At 38.7% G+C, this 20,425-nt stretch overlaps 1 protein-coding gene across 1 annotated transcript in view; it reads right to left on the bottom strand.

The window, feature by feature from the left end:
- Window positions 1-2,120: 2,120 nt before the first annotated feature.
- The window catches only part of kmt5c (lysine methyltransferase 5C), a 200,265-nt gene continuing 181,960 nt past the window's right edge, over window positions 2,121-20,425 (bottom strand). The window contains exons 9-10 of the mRNA XM_051933690.1: window positions 17,266-17,417; window positions 2,121-7,522 (exon numbers count right to left, since the gene is read on the bottom strand). Of these exons, the coding sequence (XP_051789650.1) occupies window positions 3,903-7,522; window positions 17,266-17,417 (3,772 nt within the window). The 3' untranslated portion in view covers window positions 2,121-3,902. The remainder of the gene's footprint in view (window positions 7,523-17,265; window positions 17,418-20,425) is intronic.

Genomic DNA, 20,425 nt, shown 5'->3' with positions numbered 1-20,425 from the left:
GTTCTCTAGCCCAGCTGTTCAGGGTCTATGTGTGTCTCCTCTTCATCAACTTACAAAAGGCCATGACATGTTGCTGACTTTGGCATAGATTTCAGTAAACCATTTAAGGTCTTTACCTTTTCTTTAAGGTCCTTCTGCTCATTTGACTTGGTGCTCTATACTTTCAGAAGTCCCCTGGTATTTTTAGAATACAGGACATCGGAAATCACGTTTGCCAGCAGAGTACTATCTCAAGTCAGTTGAAGTGGAAAAGAGATCTAAAGCCAAACTTTTGCTAGACTCTGCAGATCACAACAGAGTCTACCTTATCCACATTTAAAAGATAACCTTTAAAAAGAGAAAAACTACACAAAAATGCAACCTCTTAGTCGATATTCCAATCAGCATCTACAAGGCTGCTTTCATTGTAGACTGGGAAATGTTTAAAGCAACAGACACATAATTAGACAAACTTTATAATGCTGTTTGAAGCTTTGCTTATTTTTGTGATTATTCCAAATAAAAGCACCAGTCTCTGCCCTAACAATAAAACCTGTTTCAACAAACACATATTTATTAAATAAATGGAAAATAACTTTTATACACAGTGATTCAAATTAGGTACATGCATCACAGAGGACTTAAATTCTGAAATTAATAAAAGCTAACTCATTGTACGAATAAAACTAAACATAAATCATTGTTTACACACATTTTGAGCTATACCTGGTCAGGCATTTTAACTATGGCTGGCCAGTATCCATCAAAAATAAGTGTCTTAAGAGTTTTTGAATTTAATATTACATTTGATTTTGCTAATGAGCAGTTTAATTTTATTTAGCAAGTGAAATTCTTGAAATAGAAGGTTTCTGATAATGGAGACATATTTTTGATCAAAAGAATGCTGGTAACATTTTTAGTAAATTCTGAACAAATAAAAAGTACTGTGCCAAAGCGTTTTAGTGGAAAATTTTTAAGTCTTGAGCAGAACAGCTCATCACCATTAATTATATTATTTTCAGGTTGCCATTAAAACAGCATAAGGTCCTAAAGTTATGGAAACAGACTACAGTAATTCTATTAGCAAAACAAACCTAAACATTAAAAGATTTCAAACTAGACGCTCTGACATCACCATTAATGAAATCATTTAAAAAACTTGCAGTGAAAGCTGAAAATGCACAGTGTGTTAGATTTGGTTCAGTTTGGGGTTCAGAGTGAGACGGAGAACAAAATTGTTATTTTGCTTCATCTGATATACAACCATACGGAGGGTGTCAAGGCACCTGTGAGGCTCCTGTTATACCGCTCATCAGATTTTAATACCATAAGGTTATGCTTTCTTTCAGTGAGCCTTATCTAAAGATTTTAGATTGGACTTTGGTAATTGACTTTTTTTCCCCCAGACAGGACTCAAGGAAAGTATGTACATAAATAGTTGTCAGTCTGACATGTCCTCATCAACTTGGCACCCTCAAGGGTGTGTTCTTTAACATTTTTTTGTATATAGGTATGAGCATCTGATTGCAAAGCTGATGCTTAAAAAGCTTATAATGGAAGGAGAATTTAGAATCAGTTCTGAATTAAACCAAGACCCCAAGAAACAAAATCAAATATAGTCAAAGATTTCCACCTGTTACAAGCATTATGTTCACTACTATAATTTTAAAATCAAAGTACAAAGTTATGTTTGAAGGAGGAGTTCTTGTTTGCATTATTTTACATTTGACATAGTCTGTCTCTCTGTAAAAACCCTGCTAATAAAATAAATTTACCTTTTGGGAAAATAAATTTACATTAATTGAACGGAACTTTAGAGAAGAACACTTTCTAAGGTCTGTCTCTAAATGTAGCACCTAGTTTTTTTTTTCAGATTTGACATAAAAAGCTGGTAGCCTACCCATACCAATATCATTTTATTCTACACAAATTTAGAAAAAACAGCATGTTTAGATAAATTAGAATTCAAAGCATAAGCACAATCTGGGTGGAATAAAAACCTGCAGAAATAGCCCTGTTAGGCAGGAGAATAGAAAATAACCATCCTAAATAAAATGATCATATCAATTTATACCAAGTGTAATAATAAGAATATTGCACATTTTTACCATAAAATAAATATGAGAAAAAAAACAAGCCATAAAAAAGAGAAAGATGTTTATATAAATGATCTACATTCTACTGCCATTAATATGCAACACATTTTCATATTTTACTATAATTGAGTACACTTTACGCAAACGGCAATGACCCAAAAAAGAAAAGTTTATCTAAATAAGTCCAATAAAATGATCTAAACAATATGACACCACAGTATGTGGATGAATGTTTTCATTAGCTTACCTGACATTATAATTTGTACAAACTTACTTGAAACAATAGGTAACTGTGATCTATAGCATTTATTGTATCATTGGGTAAATTTTACAAATTAATCAAGGTTTAACATAATTATGACCTATTTAAAGGCTGCTTATAATTCAAACAAAAGTCTGATAATTACAGTATATACACGCTTAACTGTTATTTCACAAAAAACACACATACATATTTTACAAGTTATAAACACAGACATATATATATATATATATATATATATAAACATACAGACATGTATCGACACACACACTCCTTCTCTCTCACTCTTTACACATATATACATACACTCGCGGGCGCGCAGAGTATAAAGAGGATTGCTAATATGTTATTTTTGCAATCATTGATAGTTACAGTGTTGATAGGTAGGGCAATGTGATGAACCAGCTGCAAACAGTATTTCTAATGCAATGAGAATGAATAGTAACAATAAAATAAGAAAAAGGGGATTTAAAAGAGAGATGCATTGCAAAAATTAAGCTAAGTGAAATAAAAATTGCAAATAATAACCAGACTGCTGCCTCTATTTAGTTTATACCAAATTTTGCCTCTAGTCTTGAAAGCTACAGAACAATCAGTTGTTGGGCAGCTTCCTAGAAGGTCACCTAGTGTTTAACTAACTGTTTGTATAAAGTACCTTTGTGTATCTCTTTTAGATTGATACATTAAGCATGCTATGAAGTGAGATCCAAATATAGAAATGTGAAATTTTGATGAGAGATCATTCAGCCCATTTAGGTGTACACAGTACTGTCCAAGTCATGTACTGATTTGTATGAAGCCTGACGACTTTTTCCTACATCAGGCTGCTTTGTGGTATGACTAATTATTAAAGGAAAACATACATTAATTATTATTTAAATAAAACACGGATCACTTAAAAATTCTAGAAGGGCCAGAGTAACTATGGTACTTAATTCATATTAATGGACTCCTCAAAGAAAAGAAAAAAATCCACAGATGCAAAGAAATTATATCCTGACTATGCTGTTGAGGGCAGACACAAAGGTTATATCAATGGAAAATTCTGAAATTTATTTAATTGTTGGTTTTATCACCTTAAAAGTTAAATTAAAAACCTCTTTTCCATTAGACTAATATACTTAATGTATGGCTTTCCTAAGAAAAAACATGTTTTAGATACTTTTCCAGCATTACGGAATTGTTTGGTATTAACTGTAACAAGAACATGAAAAAATCTGGAACAGCAGCAAGTACTATCAACGCAACTGCAAATTATTCTTAAAAATAGAGATACTTTAGACAAATAAGAATTTGTGCAGAAATGCTTGAAATTAAAAAGATCTACTGTGTCAGAATACAGTCATCTTTTTCTTTCATCATAAATATTGTCCTTTTAACAGTCTAAAGCATATCAAAATAAAAGAACTACACACAATGTGTAGACTAAACATTTTTTCCAACTCTGGATTTCAATTCAAATTAAAAAAAGTAAATAACCTTTGAAGCAGCATCATAAAATTTCTTTAATAAAAAGATCTTCATTCACTACAATGAATGACCATTTAGGTCATCTGCAAAGACATTTACTCACTACTAGAAGACGCAAGGTCTAGGTCAATTGAACCATGAGCCACAACCAGGCGGAAACGTTTTGATGGACGGAAAGGACTGAAACAAGCCACCCCAGGTTGTTTAGGATCACAGTCTGATCCTCTATCATTCCTCTGGACATGATTGTCATCATCTTCAACTTTCAGTTTTGAAATCCCTGAAACAGATGGGGCACTCTCCGAGAATGTCCAACTATCATCTTCAGCAATGTCCACTTGAGCGAGAACTCTCCCCAAATTTTCTGGTTCTTTCTTCTGTCTATTTCTTTTCCTCTTTTTATTTTTAGTGCTTTGTACAGCCAGTCCAGACTTGGAAAAGCAAAACTTCTGCAGCTTTCCCATGAGCCGTTTTCTATCCTTTATGCTGCATGTTCCATCTCTTGTTGCTAGTTTTCCCGGTTTTATCTGAACATCTACATCAATGTTTTGGTCATCAAAAAAAGTAACTTCTCCTAACTGCTCTGTAGCTAACATTGTATTTATATCTGTCCTGTCCAAAGTAGTACTATTATCTCCACGGATGCCAGACACTTCTGAAAAATGTCTGTAGCCATGACTTTCTAACAGCAAAGTGTTACCTGAATTAGGTAGTGTCAAACAGACATCTTCTGTTGCATTTTCCCATTCTGTCCCTGTGTTTTGACACATTACTCTAGAACAATCAGAAAAGGTATCATATTCTAAAGTAGCACAACTTTCAAAGTTTGTTTTTAAATGACGTTCATTATTCTCATCTTTTCCTTGTCTTTTATTTTTCCTCACTCCTTCAATGTCGCTATTGCTTTTTACTTCTCCATATTCCAAACTGCAAACCATATTATCAGATTCTGCAAAGGACAACCGATGATCATCCCATTCTGAATCTATTATTTTTATCTTAGAAACATCTTCACAGTTCACACTTCCTACTAAAAATGCAACTTCAGAACTTGGAGATGTAGACACTTCAATGACATTATCTGCTTCTTCATTGTTCATTCCTCTTACTTCTGAGTATTCAAGTATGCTACCATTGCACTCATCTTCTAAAAATATAATTTCTTCTGAACTCTGCTCTATCTTGGTCAAATTTTCCCACTTACTTCCTCTCCTCCTTAGTTTTATTTTTAAATTTTCTGGGTTTGAGAACTCCCTATCTTGTTCTAGAACTGGCCAACCTTCCAGGTCAGTTTCCAAGTTTCCATTTTTCCCTTGTGCAATTTTGTTTTCTGAAGAAGAAACATAATCTTTCACTGAATATATATTGGTTTCTGAGCTCCACAGGTCTAATTCTTGTGTGGCATTTCTTCTCAATCGAATTCTAAAGTGTTCAATAGTTGCATTGTCACTTTCAGGTACTTGGTGTTCTTCGAGACTTTCTAACAATGTCTGCTCTATATGTGCGCTGCCTGTCTCCATGTCTTCCTTTTCAACCATTTCTGTTTTTGAATAATCAAAATCTACATTTTCAGCTGGATCAAGATCATCTTTCTGCTCATTCCTCCAGAAAACTGTGTGTAATGTTTCAGAACAAGAATTGCTTTCACTTGCCGTGTTTCTTGTTTCTGTAATGCTGCTCCTTCTTAATCGAATTCTAAAATGTTCCAAGTTGTTCCGATTGCCTATGCCAGGCCTTCTTTCTGAAGTCCACAAGTCAGTCCTGGCTTCAGCCTCAACATTTGCTCCTGGATTTCTATTGTCATCTTCCCTATCAGAAAACAAATGAGAATTTTCTCTTGGAGATTCAATAACTGACCTGCCAAAGTTTAGCTTCAGAGGATTCTGCTTAGGTGTACCAGTATGCTTTCTTTTGTGGGAGAAACTAGATTTTTTCCTTCTTGCTTGTTTTCTTCCATGCATTGAACTAGTCTTTCTCACTTTCTCCTCTACACCTTCAGAGAGATTAAACTCAGAACACATATTGTTCTGCTGCTTACACTGACAACTTAGCACCTCATTTTTCAATTTACTTAATGTGTTTTCTTTACTTTCAGAATGGATTTTCTTTAGAAACAGATCTTGCAGAACAATTTTGACCTCACGAATATTTATCTCTGTATTTGTGGCAAGAATCTGACAAGTCTGCCTTTTGCTTTGGAAGGTGTTTTTATTTTTCTGTTGTAATTTGTATCTGTGTTTATTAGACCTTACGGTGGAATAATTACTGTTAACACATTTTGGACGATTCACTTCCCTTCTAAACAGTTTATCACTTGCTGCTTTACAGTCTTCTAGAACCACCAAGCAGCCCTTAGATATTTCATTGCATCTAATAAATGGTTCCAAATGTTTTCTTTCCTTTGTAGCAGTTCTGCTTTCCATACCTTCTTTTCTTAGCACTCTAACTGGTCTTGAGGATTGAGAAACAGGCTCTCCGTGTTTATTTTGATTACATTCTAATTTTCCAAAATATCTTTTGACCGCTTTGTGATCAGCAACTCTAACGTTTCTTGGAGAATGAGTTTCCTGTCTATTTTGTACCCCATTTTGTTGCAAACCACACGGTAAAGCTTTAGTTAACTGTCTTCTTCCATTTTGCATTGATGTGCATTTTCTTCTCATTCTCGAGGTGTTTTTATGATCACCAGTACTGGTTGAGACCGAGACCCTGTGCAGATCAACTGTTAAGTAACGTGTCAAACCATACTTGGTAGCGACTGACTGATTTGAAAGCCATGGTTTGCCAATGTGAATCATGTTACCTAACTCTGGGTTACTAGACGAAGCAAGGTGTTTACCAAAAGGAGATGGAGATTTTTTCCTCAGAGACATTGTTGGAAAAATGCAATTATTTCCAGGCGGTTCGTGAAAAGTTGGTGTTCCATTATTTGTTTTGAAAACTGATTGAAAACTGGTCAGAGGTTCCCCCGTATTAATTGAACTTGCAAGATCAGTACTCTGGATCTCGGAAGATTCTTTTCCTTTTGAAGAAGTACATTTTTCTAATAAAAGTGACATTTTTGAGCTCTTTTCTTTTATTTCAGATTGACATCTTTGGCTGAATAAAACTGGACCAGAAGAGGAATCCTTTAATGTGTGGGACCCAGTTAGCTTGGACGTCTGCAGTTCTTTGACTTGAAATGATTTGGACACTTCATAAAAAGAATGACTTGACAGTTGTGGCACTCTTCTTCTTTTTCTGCTTTCTGGAAGTGCAAGAGCAAGTGGAGGAGGAGGGGAAAAGCAAAAAGACGAGTCCTTTCTGTAAGGCTGGCAAGAAACACTAGAGCTAACCAAGGATGTCATTGTGACTGTTTTGGGGGCTTTGGTCTTACTGTTACTAGAGAGGTTTAGTTCGGGTCTTTGCAGATTTTCAAGATGAGGGCACCTCTCCAGACAAACCTTTAGATCTTTTAGTTTGAAGTCTCCAACTGACCGATATGAATGTAACTTATAAATGGCATTGTTTTGCATTGAGGTTGATTCTGAAGTCACTTTTTCAAATGTCCGTACAAGTCTAGTGTTTTCTGCTGTAGTTGCTCTAGTAATTTTCTCATTTTGATTTTCATTTTCAAATACTCCAAGTCCATCACTCGCAGAAGATCGATCCAAAATTGATGATTCACTGCGATGAATCTGATAACGAATGCTATCCTTTGGAAGCAATGTTACATCTGCGGGAGTAAAAGTTACATGATTAATGTTAAAAACATGGAAAGAGGACAGACAAACAATGTTACCTGTTCAAAAATATGAGAGTTCAATTACTTTATCTACACTGCGTAAGATATACTACAAATATTAATAATTAAAGCATATCTGTCTATGGGAGAAAGGCATGTTATTTTCTGAGGCCGAGAAAAGAGGAAAAAAATCCATCAGAGGCATTTCAAAAACATTGGACATTGCCAGTATAACAATTTGGAATGCCTGGTGTACTGAGCAAAAGGCATCAAACTGGTCATCCAAGGAAAACAACAACTAATGACAGACAAATGTTGGATTTTTTCAGTAAAGAAAAGCTCCAAAACAACAGTCAATAACATCATGAACAACCTCCAAAGAGCAGGGGTGGAAATATCACAGGACTATGATATTGAGGGCGACTTAACAACTAAAAGAAACTGTTGTAAAAGCCTGAAAAGGAAATTGGGAAAGGCATAAATAAACAAGAAATCTGGTGGAATCTATGGGTGCAGTTATTGCGAGCAAGGTATATGCAACCAAATATTTTTTGACTTTAATTTAGTTGAAAACATTCTGTTCCAATACTTTTATTCACTTCAAAAACTGTGGTTTGATAAACAATATAGAACCTAGCATATTTTGTAACATATCTAGATGTAAATACTAGAGAATAAAAGCTGCAGCTATGATTTCTCCTCTCATATTCATCTTTTGACTTCACACATGTGTTCAGTACACAGCAAAACTAATAAATTGGCCATGCTGTTCCAATAATTTTGGAGTGGGACTCTGTTACAGATTAATTGTGACGTGTCTTGCTGCTGCATGGACAAATGTGAGGAATGAGCAGCAGGGCTTTTTGTGAGGGTATAGGACATATCAGTAGGAAGATCTGAGCGATTGGGATGAAAGATAAGATTGTGCTTTCATGGCAGGCTGTGTGGGTTGAACTTGCACATCTAGTCATCAGTAATAGACCAAAAACAAGACAGTGGTGTTGATGCTTCCCTTTTGCAGGCTGCAGCAGCTTGGGATACTGATGGCTCTTATTTTTAAACAACAGTTGCCCAAGTAGATATCTATTCTTGGTAAAGCTGCTGTGTAAAAACCACAATGAGTATATATACACACATACATATATACATATTCACACACATATACGCATATATATATATATATATATATATATATATACACAAACATATACACACACACATATACATCCATCCATCCATTATCCAACCCGCTATATCCTAACTACAGGGTCATGGGGGTCTGCTGGAGCCAATCCCAGCCAACACAGGGCGCAAGGCAGGAAACAAACTCCAGGCAGGGCACCAGCCCACCACAGCACATGTACATACATATACTATATATATATATATATATATATATATATATATATATATATATATATATAATCTTCATTTGGATCTTGATCTTTGTTTGTCCGCGAATGAATTAGAAGAAGAAGCACTAGATGGCAGTAGAGAGACAGCTAAAACATAGGCATTGCATTAAGAATCTCCTCCAGGCTTATACTACTGAAGACTGTAGTACTCCAGTCACACCTCAAAACACAGACATTCAAACTAAACAAATTGTTGTGCTTTAAATTAACTAATCTTTATATATAATCTTCATTTGGATCTTGATCTTTGTTTGTCCGCGAATTCCATGCATGCATAGACCACCTTCCAGTTTAGATAGATAGATAGATAGATAGATAGATAGTATGCTGCTGTTACTCACGGATGTCAACAATGTGCCGGAATAACGAAAGGGGTGGTGGACAGTGTTACGCTGGTTAGCTCCTGAGGCCTGGTTAGAGAATGAGATTGCCGAAGATAAAAGGTACGTGCCTACGTAACATATGAATGAAAGAAAGACAGTGGGTAAAATGAATGACAACGTAACAGCACGTTCCGGAAATTATTATTGTTACGTTGTAGCCAGCGAGTGCTGCGCGTCTCACAGTTGTACCCTGGCTTGCTCACATGTCATTGAAGTGATCCCTATTTATGCTTTAAAGAGCCTGGATACCCATTTGCCCCCCTTTTATAACCATTGCTCCGTGTATATTGCCTTACTCTTTGGAATGCCACAAAGCAACCTGCGAGATTGGAGAAAGGCTGAGAAGAGATCGTGAGAGGAAACGACAGCGTCGTGAAAACGAGACGGACTGTGAATGGAGAGAAGCAGAAATGCTCCTACACCACCACATAATTACTATTCGGACAGTGATTCTGAGTAGGCCATTCCTATCGAATCAATGTCCAAGGGTTTTGTTTTGTAATTTTGTTTCCCTTATAAAAAATCATAATGCTGTGCGATGAAGGGCCCAGTTCACAACTGGCAGCTGCGTTTAAACAGTGAGCCCTTCACAGACAACTTTAACACGTGCAATGTAGTTGGGTGCACATGGCTAGTATATATATATATATATATATATATATATATATATATATATATATATATATACACACACACACACACACACACACATACATACATAAACATATTGTGGTAATCAGCCCGGCTATAGAAAGACACAGGACACACAAGTCCCAAAATACAAATGTTTACATTCCCTTTTCTTTAGTACAACACAGCACAACAGTGCACAATCCCCAACAATTATTGCTCAGTCCTTTTTTCTTTACACTCTCTCTGTCTCCGTTTCTCTTTTCTATTCTTCTTCTCTTCTGCCACCTCCACTCCTCTCCCATAAGCTCCGTCCTCTACCTCCCGACTCTGGCTCCTTGAATGAAATGAGGTGGCCTGTTTAATACAGCACCCAGAAGTGCCCCGATCATCTTCTGGCAGCACATGTGTGTGTGGCAGAAGTACTACATGGGAACCCATGCCAACCCCTTCCAAAGCCCCAACACACCCCCTGCCAAGTGCTACACGCCGTTGTAAATGAGGGGAGCGGAAGGAGCGCAGGAGATGCGGCCGCTCCTCCAAAACCCCTGTTAAATGGTGATACAATGGGAAACGATTAACAGTTGTCTTTTTTTTTTTTTTTTTCTTCCTCTTTGTTTGATCAGATTCTGGCTTGCTGCTGCTGCCGTGTGCTGTAATCTGCACTTCACTTGCCTAACCCTCCCCCTACCCCGACGCTACACGACGTTGTGAACAAGGGGGCTGAACGCAACCAAGGAGATGCAGTCGCTCCTCCGAAAACCCTCTTTACCGGTGATACAATGGGAATCAAATAAAAGTTGTTTTTTTTTTTTTACCTCCACCTCGATCACCTGCTGGCTTGCTCCTGCTCTTGTGTAGCGTGATCTGCATTTTGTGAGGCGCTTCGAATGTTTTAAAATCACTGCCTTGTCTCTCTTCTCCCAAAGACATCCTCAAACACTATTTGATCACTTTTTGCTGTTATTTCACTGAGTAATATTTTCCATTTGTTTCCGCTAATGTGAGCTTTACTCTCATTTTTTTCAGACTTTCGAATTTTTCTACTTCCATTATCTCTAACCTCCTCAACATGTTTATCAAGGGACTTGCTTCCAAAGGCTGTAAGTATGACATGACATGCATGTCTCATGGATCGTGAAAGTGTCTCTGTCTCTCAAAAGATCTCTCTTCCAAAGATCACGTCTTGTCGCAGTTTCGTCCCAAGATTTTTTTTTTTTTATATATATTATAAAAAAAAAAAATCTTGGGACGAAAAAAAAAAAAAAAGGGTTTGTTTCCCATTGTATCACCATTTAAGAGGGGTTTCCGAGAAGCGGTGGCATCTTCTTGGGGTGCGTTCAGCCATCCTTTTCACAACAGCGCGTAGTGCCGGTGGGGGGGATTGCCGAGCACAGCAAAGAGGGGGCAAAGCCCCCTACTATGTATGTGCGTAAATATTATATATATATATATATATATATATATATATATATATATACACACACACACACACACACATATATATTACTATACATACACACACACATATGTACCCATAAATATATATTATATATATACTGCTCAAAAAATTAAACACTTTTTAATCAGAGTATAGCATCAAGTCAATTAAACCTCTGGGATATTGATCTGGTCAGTTAAGAAGCAGAGGGGGTTGTTAATCAGTTTCAGCTGCTTTGGTGTTAATGAAATTAAGAACAGGTGAACTTGAGGGGAAACAATGAGACAACCCTCAAAACAGGAATGGTTTAAAAGGTGCAGGCCACTGACATTTTTCCCTCCTCGTCTCTTCTGACTGTTTTTTCAGTATTTTTGCATTTGGCTACAGTCAGTGTCAGTACTGGTAGCATGAGACTCGACCCTAAAAAGGTTGCACAGGTAGTCCAACTTCTCCAGTATGGCACATCAAGAAGTGCCATTGCCAGAAGGTTTGCTGCGTTTCCCAGCACAGTCTCAAGGGCATGGAGGAAATTCCAGGAGATAGGCAGTTACTCTAGGAGAGCTGGACAGGGCCAAAGAAGGTCCTTAACCCATCAGCAGGACCAGTATCTGCTCCTTTAGGCATGGAGGAACAGGATGGGGGGGGCAGTGCCAGAGCCCTACAAAATGACCTCCATCAGGCCACTAGTGTGAATGTCTCTCACCAAACAATCAGAAACAGACTTCATGAGGGTGGCCTGAGGGCCCGACGTCCTCTAGTGGGTTTTGTGCTCACTGCCTGGCACCATAGAGCTCGATTAGTATTTGCCATAGAATACTAGAAATGGCAGATTTCTCATTTCACAGATGAGAACAGGTTCACCCTGAGCACATGTGACAGACGTGAAAGGGTCTGGAGAAGCGATGGAGAACATTATGCTGCCTGTAACATTGTTCAGCATGACCGGTTTGGTGGTGGGTCAGTGATGGTCTGGGGAGGCATATCCACAGAGGGTTCACAGACCTCTACAGGCTAGACAATGGCACCTTGACGATCAATCGATAGATACTTTATTAATCCCAAGGGGAAATTCACATACTCCGGCAGCACCTTACTGATACAAAAAACAATATTAAAGATTGATAATAATGCAGGTAAAAAACAGACAATATCTTTGTATAATGTTAATGTTTACCCCCCCGGCTGGAATTGAAGAGTCGCATAGTTTGGGGGAGGAACGATCTTCTCAGTCTATCAGTGGAGCAGGACAGTGACGGCAGTCTGTCGCTGAAGCTGCTCTTCTGTCTTGAGATGACACTGTTTAGTGGATGCAGTGGATTTTCCATAATTGATAGGAGCCTGCTGAGCGCCCGTCGCTCTGCCACAGATGTCAAACTGTCCAACTCCATGCCAACAACAGAGCCTGCCTTCCTCACCAGTTTGTCCAGGCGTGAGGCGTCTTTCTTCTTAATGCTGCCTCCCCAGCACAGCACCGCGTAGAAGAGGGCGCTCGCCACAACCGTCTGATAGAATATCTGCAGCATCTTATTGCAGATGTTGAAGGATGCCAGCCTTCTAAGGAAGTATAACCGGCTCTGTCCTTTCTTACACAGAGCATCAGTATTGGCAGTCCAGTCTAATTTATCATCCAGCTGCACTCCCAGGTATTTATAGGTCTGCACCATCTGCACACAGTCACCTCTGATGATCACGGGGTCATGAGGGGTCTGGGCCTCCTAAAATCCACCACGAGCTCCTTGGTTTTGCTGGTGTTCAGGTGTAGGTGGTTTGAGTCGCACCATTTAACAAACTCATTGATTAGGTCCCTATACTCCTCCTCCTGCCCACTCCTGATGCAGCCCATGATAGCAGTGTCATCAGCGAACGTTTGCACGTGGCAGGACTCCGAGTTGTATAAGTCTGATGTATATAGGCTCAACATTACCGGAGAAAGTACAGTCCCTTGTGGCACTCCTGTGTTGCTGACCACAATGTCAGATGTGCAGTTCCCAAGACGCACATACTGAGGTCTCTCTTTAAGATAGTCCACGATCCATGCCACTAGGTATGAATCTACTCCCATCTCTGTCAGCTTATCCCTAAGGAGCAGAGGTTGGATTGTGCTGAAGGCGCTAGAGAAGTCTAGAAACATAATTCTTACAGCACCACTGCCTCTGTCCAAGTGGGAGAGGGATCGATGTAGCATATAGATGATGGCATCCTCCGCTCCCACCTTCTCCTGATATGCAAACTGCAGAGGGTTGAGGGCGTGTTGAACCTGTGGTCTCAGGTGGTGAAGCAGCAGCCTCTCCATGGTCTTCATCACATGTGATGTCAGAGCAACAGGCCGGAAGTCATTCAGCTCACTAGGACGTGATACCTTTGGGACTGGGGTGATGCAAGATGTTTTCCAAAGCCTCGGGACTCTCCCCTGTTCCAGGCTCAGGTTGAAGATGCGCTGTAGAGGACCCCCCAGCTCCGATGCACAGACCTTCAGCAGTCATGGCGATACTCCATCTGGACTCGCTGCTTTGCTGGCACGAAGTCTCCTCAGCTCTCTGCTCACTTGCGCTGTTGTAATTATGGGTGGGGATGTCTCTCCTATGCTGGTATCAGCAGAAGGATTTGTGGAGGGTGCAGTACTCCGAGGTGAGAGTGGGTTAGTGTGGTCAAACCTGTTAAAGAAGTTGTTCATTTGGTTTGCTCTCTTCACGTCTCTCTCGATGGTGGTACCCCGCTTCGAGCTGCAGCCAGTGATGATCTTCATCCCATCCCACACTTCCTTCATGCTGTTATTCTGCAACTTCTGCTCCAGATTTCTCCTGTACTGCTCCTTCGCCGCCCTGAGCTGGACTCGGAGTTCCTTCTGCACGCGCTTGAGCTCATGCTGATCACCGCCTTTGAAAGCCCTTTTCTTCTGGTTCAAAAGGCCCTTGATGTCACTTGTAATCCATGGCGTTGTTAGCATAGCAGCGTACAGTTCTTACTGGAACTACAATGTCCATACAGAAGTTGATGTAGTCAGTAGTGCAGTCAACAACTTCCTCAATGTTCTCACTATGTGATCCCTGCAGGATATCCCAGTCTGTAGTTCCAAAACATTCTCTCAGAGCCTTCTCTGCCTCCGGGGTCCACTTCCTGAATGATCGTGTGGTTGCAGGTAGGACTCTCACTTTTGGTTTGTAATGAGGCTGAAGTAGAACCAGGTTATGATCTGCTTTCCCAAGTGCAGGCAGCGGGGTGGCGCTGTATGCGTCTTTAACGTTTGCATTCAGTAAATCAATAGTCTTATTTCCCCGGGTGTTACAGTCCACATACTGGGAGAAGGCAGGTAATGTTTTGTCCAGCGTCACATGGTTAAAGTCTCCAGCGATTAGCACAAGCGTCTCAGGGTGCTGCATTTGTAACTTAGCAACAGCAGAATGGATGATGTCACTCACTGTCTCCACGTCCGCCCGAGGAGGGATGTACACAATAACAATAATGACGTGTCCAAACTCTCTGGGCAAGTAATAGGGACGCAAACTTATGGCCAACAGTTCGATGTCCCTGCAGCAAGTGGAGACTTTGACGTTAACATGTCCAGAGTTACACCACTGTGTATTAACATAGAGAGCGAGTCCTCCTCCTTTGTGTTTCCCACAGGTACTTGCATCTCTGTCTGCTCTAACTGTGCTAAACCCAAGTAGCTCCACGTTAGCATCTGGGATGGTGGTAGTTAGCCACGCTTCGCAAAAGCACAACAAACTGCATTCTCTGTAGGTTCTGACATTTTTCACCAGCGCAGCCAGTTCATCGATCTTATTTGAGATTGAGTTCACATTTCCCAGAATCACTGAAGGCTTAAAACGCCACTTTCTCGCAAGCCGCTTCATTTTTAGCTTAGTGCCGGCTTTGCTGCCACGATACCGCCTTCTTCTTACCTCGTTGGGTAAACAGGGAACCACACCGGCACTAGTATTTGTTCTCAGCGCTCGAAGTTGAGTACTTGAATAGACAAGTCTCGGCGTGTAAAAATCCGTGCCCACGTTGTAAAAGTAAGTGTGTTCAGGGAACGAATCCACATAAAATAAAGTGATAGGAGTGATCAATAAATAAAAATAGAAAAATAAAAGTAGAAAAGTACACATACATATAAAGTCATACATGGAGCTGCTGAAAAGGCTGCCACTCTCGGCGGCGCCAGAACTAACTCTTTAGGTATCAGGATGAAATCCTTGGACCCACTGTCAGACCCTATGCTGGTGCAGTGGGTCCTGGGTTACTCCTGGTGCTCGACAATGCCCGGCCTCATGTGGTGAAAGTATGCATGCAGTTCCTGGAGGATGAAGGAATTGATACCATTGATTGGCCCCCATGCTCGCCTGACCTAAATCCAATAGAACACCTCTGGGACATTATGTTTCGGTCCATCCGACACTGCCAGGTTGCACCTCAGACTGTCCAGGAGCCCAGTGATGCCCTGGTCCTGATCTGGGAGGAGATCCCCCAGGACACCATCCGTCATCTCATTAAAGAACATGCCCAGACGTTGTCAGGCATGCATACAAGCATGTGGGGAGCCATACAAACTACTAAGTACGATTTTGAGTTGCTACAATGAAATTTCATCAAAATGGACTAGCCTGCTGCATCATATCTATATAGATATCCAGCATTTTTTCCCCATTAAGATCTGCTATGTTTTCAAAGTGTTCCTTTAATTTTTTTGAGGAGTGTTATTTTATTTTATATTATATATACACACATATACATACACACAAAATGTATATACAGACTAGTGATAATCTGATCAGGTTCTTTCTCGGGTCGATACTGATAACAATCAGTCAATTCCGATACTGATTCCGACTTGTGTTCTTTACCCCTTTAATTTTTTTTTATATGTAGCACTAAGTTTGTACATAACCAGCTGTTTAAAAGCCTTATGCTATATTAAAGTGGTATTTTATAATTAAACTGCAGACCAAGGTATTACCTTTTAACAAAATTATGTAGATGTTTTGTTCAGTGACCATAAGAATTACTAATAAATAAAATCCCCTTAAAACATGATTTTCAAACTAATAAAATCTGTACACACAACATTTATCCATAAATACGTATGACATAAAAGAAAACAAAATGCTTGTTATAATTGCAAGCCACAATTCTAATAAATTTTTTATGCTTATCAAAGATACAAGACTAACATGCTTAATAAGTTTACACCTAAACCCGACACATCTAGCTTTTAAGCTAAGAAGCCTATTGTTTACTAAGTAGCGAGTGCAAATTCTTCTTTATCTAATCTTTTTCTAATTAAAAATGTGAGCAGCTGTACTAAGCACAAGTTCACTCGCCATCCACACTCAGGCAGGGAGTGTTCATTTTAATTATAGGACAAAACGAGAATGTCTGGATTCATTCTCTTTTAAATTTCTGCTGAAGACACACCACTCGTACACTCTAATTTCAGCAGCATCACATATACGTCTGCCTTTTCACATTATGCACAGGACAGCTCCACTGGTTACCTTTTCTCAGTTTACTAATCAACTTTATTTAATGAAAAAAAGTCAGTATTCCTGTATTCACTGTCTTCTGAACTCTGACTGTCTGCTCTCTCTTAACAGGAAGTTTCCGCAGTAAAACGACACACAAGACTCCTCAAGTACCACAATACTTTGTGAAAGGAGCACTATAAATAAAATACTGGTAGGAAGGTACTACTGTAAAACTTAGAAAAGTAGATTCTGAAAAATAATTTTTTGACATCAGCTAATTTACCCAGCATCAATAGAGTCATTTGGCGTGAAAAAAATCAACCAATCAAGGTCTGCAGCAAATCATTTAGAGCATCACTATCACACAAATACATACATAAGAAAATATGATTTGGCTCACCTCTAATTTTTGCTGAAGGTATCTTGATCAATATGTTTCCCCTCTCTCTGCTCAGCCGTGTATCTGTCTCTCTTAAACAGTATTTTTGGTTCAGAGTAGAGGTAGGTACATGATCTTCTCCATCCTTTTTTTTGAAAGCTCCTTCAGCTCTCCTATTAAGACAAAAATTATACTCATTAAGATTGGCTTACAACTTCCACTTTATGCTGATGAGATGCAGGATCTTAAAAAGCTAACTCTTTTGTCTCAAGCAGAACTGAAGTGTAATGCTTCATTGTCAGGCTATTTGAATTGTTCACAAAGTGCCAACTGTGCTACAGTTAATTCAAAACAAGACAGCAAGAATAAGAAGTACAGCTGTGAGAGGTGACAAGCCTTAGGGGCAATTTTAAAATACTGCTTCTCACTTACAATCATGTAGCAGGTTTAGCTCCCCTTTACATAACATGTAGACTTCCTTAATATTTCAAAGACAAATACAGATAATGCAGAAGTTGCAACTTTCAGATCAGAACATCCAACTTCCAGAGCAATCTTCACACAAATAACACAGACGGATTCAGCTTTTCTGCTTTAAAACTAAAGACCTAGTACTTCAACATTTCACACTCAGGTTACTGCTGCTGAGACTATGTCACATTACTCTGTTATATAACTATTTAATTTGTTGTAATCATTACTTTGAATTTGATATTTCTCAATTGTTTTCCACTGTCTTACTGTTCTCAATGTCTTTAGTTACATCCTAGATTATTTTCAGTGTGTAAGAACATATTTTATACCTATAAATAACAAAGATCTTAAATTTACATGCACTTTTGGTGCTTAAGTAAACAAATATTGTATACTTTAAAACTTATACTTGAGTAGTTTTCTCATAGGTAACTTTTTACTTTAGTCATTTTCTAGAAAGGTATCTGTACTTTTACTCAGATATAACTGGTGTTTACTTTATATAGCACTGGCCAGGAGAACAGCACTTGCAACAGCACATCTTGTCATTTAAAAAACAAGATATTAACTCCTGGATGATAATAACTGGGTCAAGACTTCAAAGTTTTTTGCGACTTTGATTTTTGGTTAGTGTTACTAAACTATTGAGAATTCAGCTGTATGAACCCCTGCTTGTTAGAAGGCTGCTCTCTTGATCAGTTCCTAAAAGCCCATCAGCTTATTCTGTCCTTCCATTGCTAAAACAACTGTGGATTTTTATTTCAAACAAAAATAGCAACTGTAGTTTCGCTTGGTTGAAAATTCCTATTCTTCTCTAGACTTGCATATTACAAATAATTACGTACGAACAATATTAGGTTTAGTAAATGTTTTGGCTAACTACTGTTACAGTATGAATTACACTAGTTTTCATCGCTGTGCAGATTATTTACTCATGAACTTTATTGTGTTTTTTTTATTTATTTTTTTAAAGAAGTTAAACATTACTATCACCTGGGTAGACTTAAGTTAACAGATTGTTAACAGTTGCAAGAGCTACAACTGGAAATCTGTGTGTTGCAATACAACTGCTGAAATATGTTTTTTTTTTTTTTTTTTTAAAACTTATTTTCAATTTTGCAGATTAAAAGAAAAAGTGAAGCTGCCTGTCCATAATCTGTTTTTCTGTCCAGACTGAAACACAGTAAATTACATGTTTTTCAAAGACATGTCCTGCTGTTTCTTGGGTGCAACCATGGACTTCTCTAGTACTGTAAAGTATAATGAGCATTGGAATTTTATGATTAATGTGCACAAAATGGGAAAAATTAATAGAACATATATTAGACAAAAGTAACAATTATATAGAAGAGCTGCATAGAGCAGGTACCAAATTTTCAGAATAGCTCGATTTTGAAAAGGGTCAAGTTTATGCTGTATCTGTATTTTAAGTGACTAATACTGTATATTGGTTAATGTGTTTTTTACTTCAATGCAGCACAACAATCTTCATGAGGCAGCAAGTTACATATTATTAGATATTCTGCACAGTGGTGAGCGTAATGCTAAGTAAAATATTATTTCACCCTAATACTGTCATTTCACTCTGTTTTTGATTGAATAAAAGTGAAAAATGATCATAAAAAACACTTCTGTATGTTAACTTCTGTAATGAAAACAACTCGCATCTTTTTTTTTTTTGGTATTAGAGCTACATGTCCACTACCGCATTTCAGTGTCCTGTTGTATATGGTCCTACTGTTACTGGTGACATCCTTTTCCATTCTTCAATCCATTGTCTAAAGAGAATCTGTTGAGGTTCAATAGATCAGAGTCTCAAATGTGCCATCAGAGAATTAGCAAATCATAAATTTTAGTTAATGCTTGGTTTTGAACATGGTCTTCATCTTCCTTTAGACTTAGTCTTGACTTGATCTCTTGGAATTGACAAAGGTGGACTTGACTACAGCCCTTCACAGAATACCAACTCATACTTTATACCAACAGCAATATTCCTGCATAATGCCTCACTGTCACTCTAACTGCAAATTCTAAAGTTTTCCCTCTTTTTAGTCATTCAGGTGGGTGTTCAGATCATAATGTACGTGTGTACATTTATTTATTTACTTAATTATTTAATGTGCTTCTGTAAAAAGTCAAAATTCCCCTGGGAAGAAATAAAGTTTTATCTATCTATTCTGTATGATCATAAGAATGCTTGTGACAATGACACATACATTACTTACTTGGTACACATCAGCAAGATAAGCTTATTGCTTGCAATCTTTTCATTCACTGACCTATAATGGAATCTCCTTTTTATACACTACTAACAACAGTATTCCTAAATTGTTACATATATGCAGGTAGTCCTCAGGTTACGGACATTCGACCTACGACATACGAACGGGGTAGCAGCTGCGACGCATGCGCCTCAGTAACTGCTGCTCCATCATCTTCGGCCTGCAGACGCTGCAAGTGGTGGCTGGACAGAGGCTGGAGGGGGGCGATTTCGCTGCTTGCGCAGTGTAGTGTAGTGTCCCTCCGGTGGCTCCCGGCAGCAAGCGGTTTCACTGCCTGCCCACCACACACGGCTGCCCTGTTCGTTCTAGGTGCACGGCTGGTAATGCTGCAAGCGGTGATCCGGTTGTGGCTGAATGGGGCGGTGGGGGGTAGCATTGTAGTGTGCCTCGGACGGCTGCGTGTTGAATGGGGGCGGTGGTGTTGC

The sequence above is a fragment of the Erpetoichthys calabaricus genome, chromosome 11, assembly GCF_900747795.2.
Source record: "Erpetoichthys calabaricus chromosome 11, fErpCal1.3, whole genome shotgun sequence".
NCBI lineage: Eukaryota > Metazoa > Chordata > Cladistia > Polypteriformes > Polypteridae > Erpetoichthys > Erpetoichthys calabaricus.
Note: the sequence above shows the minus strand (reverse complement) of the source record. Positions and strands in the feature narration are given on the sequence as shown.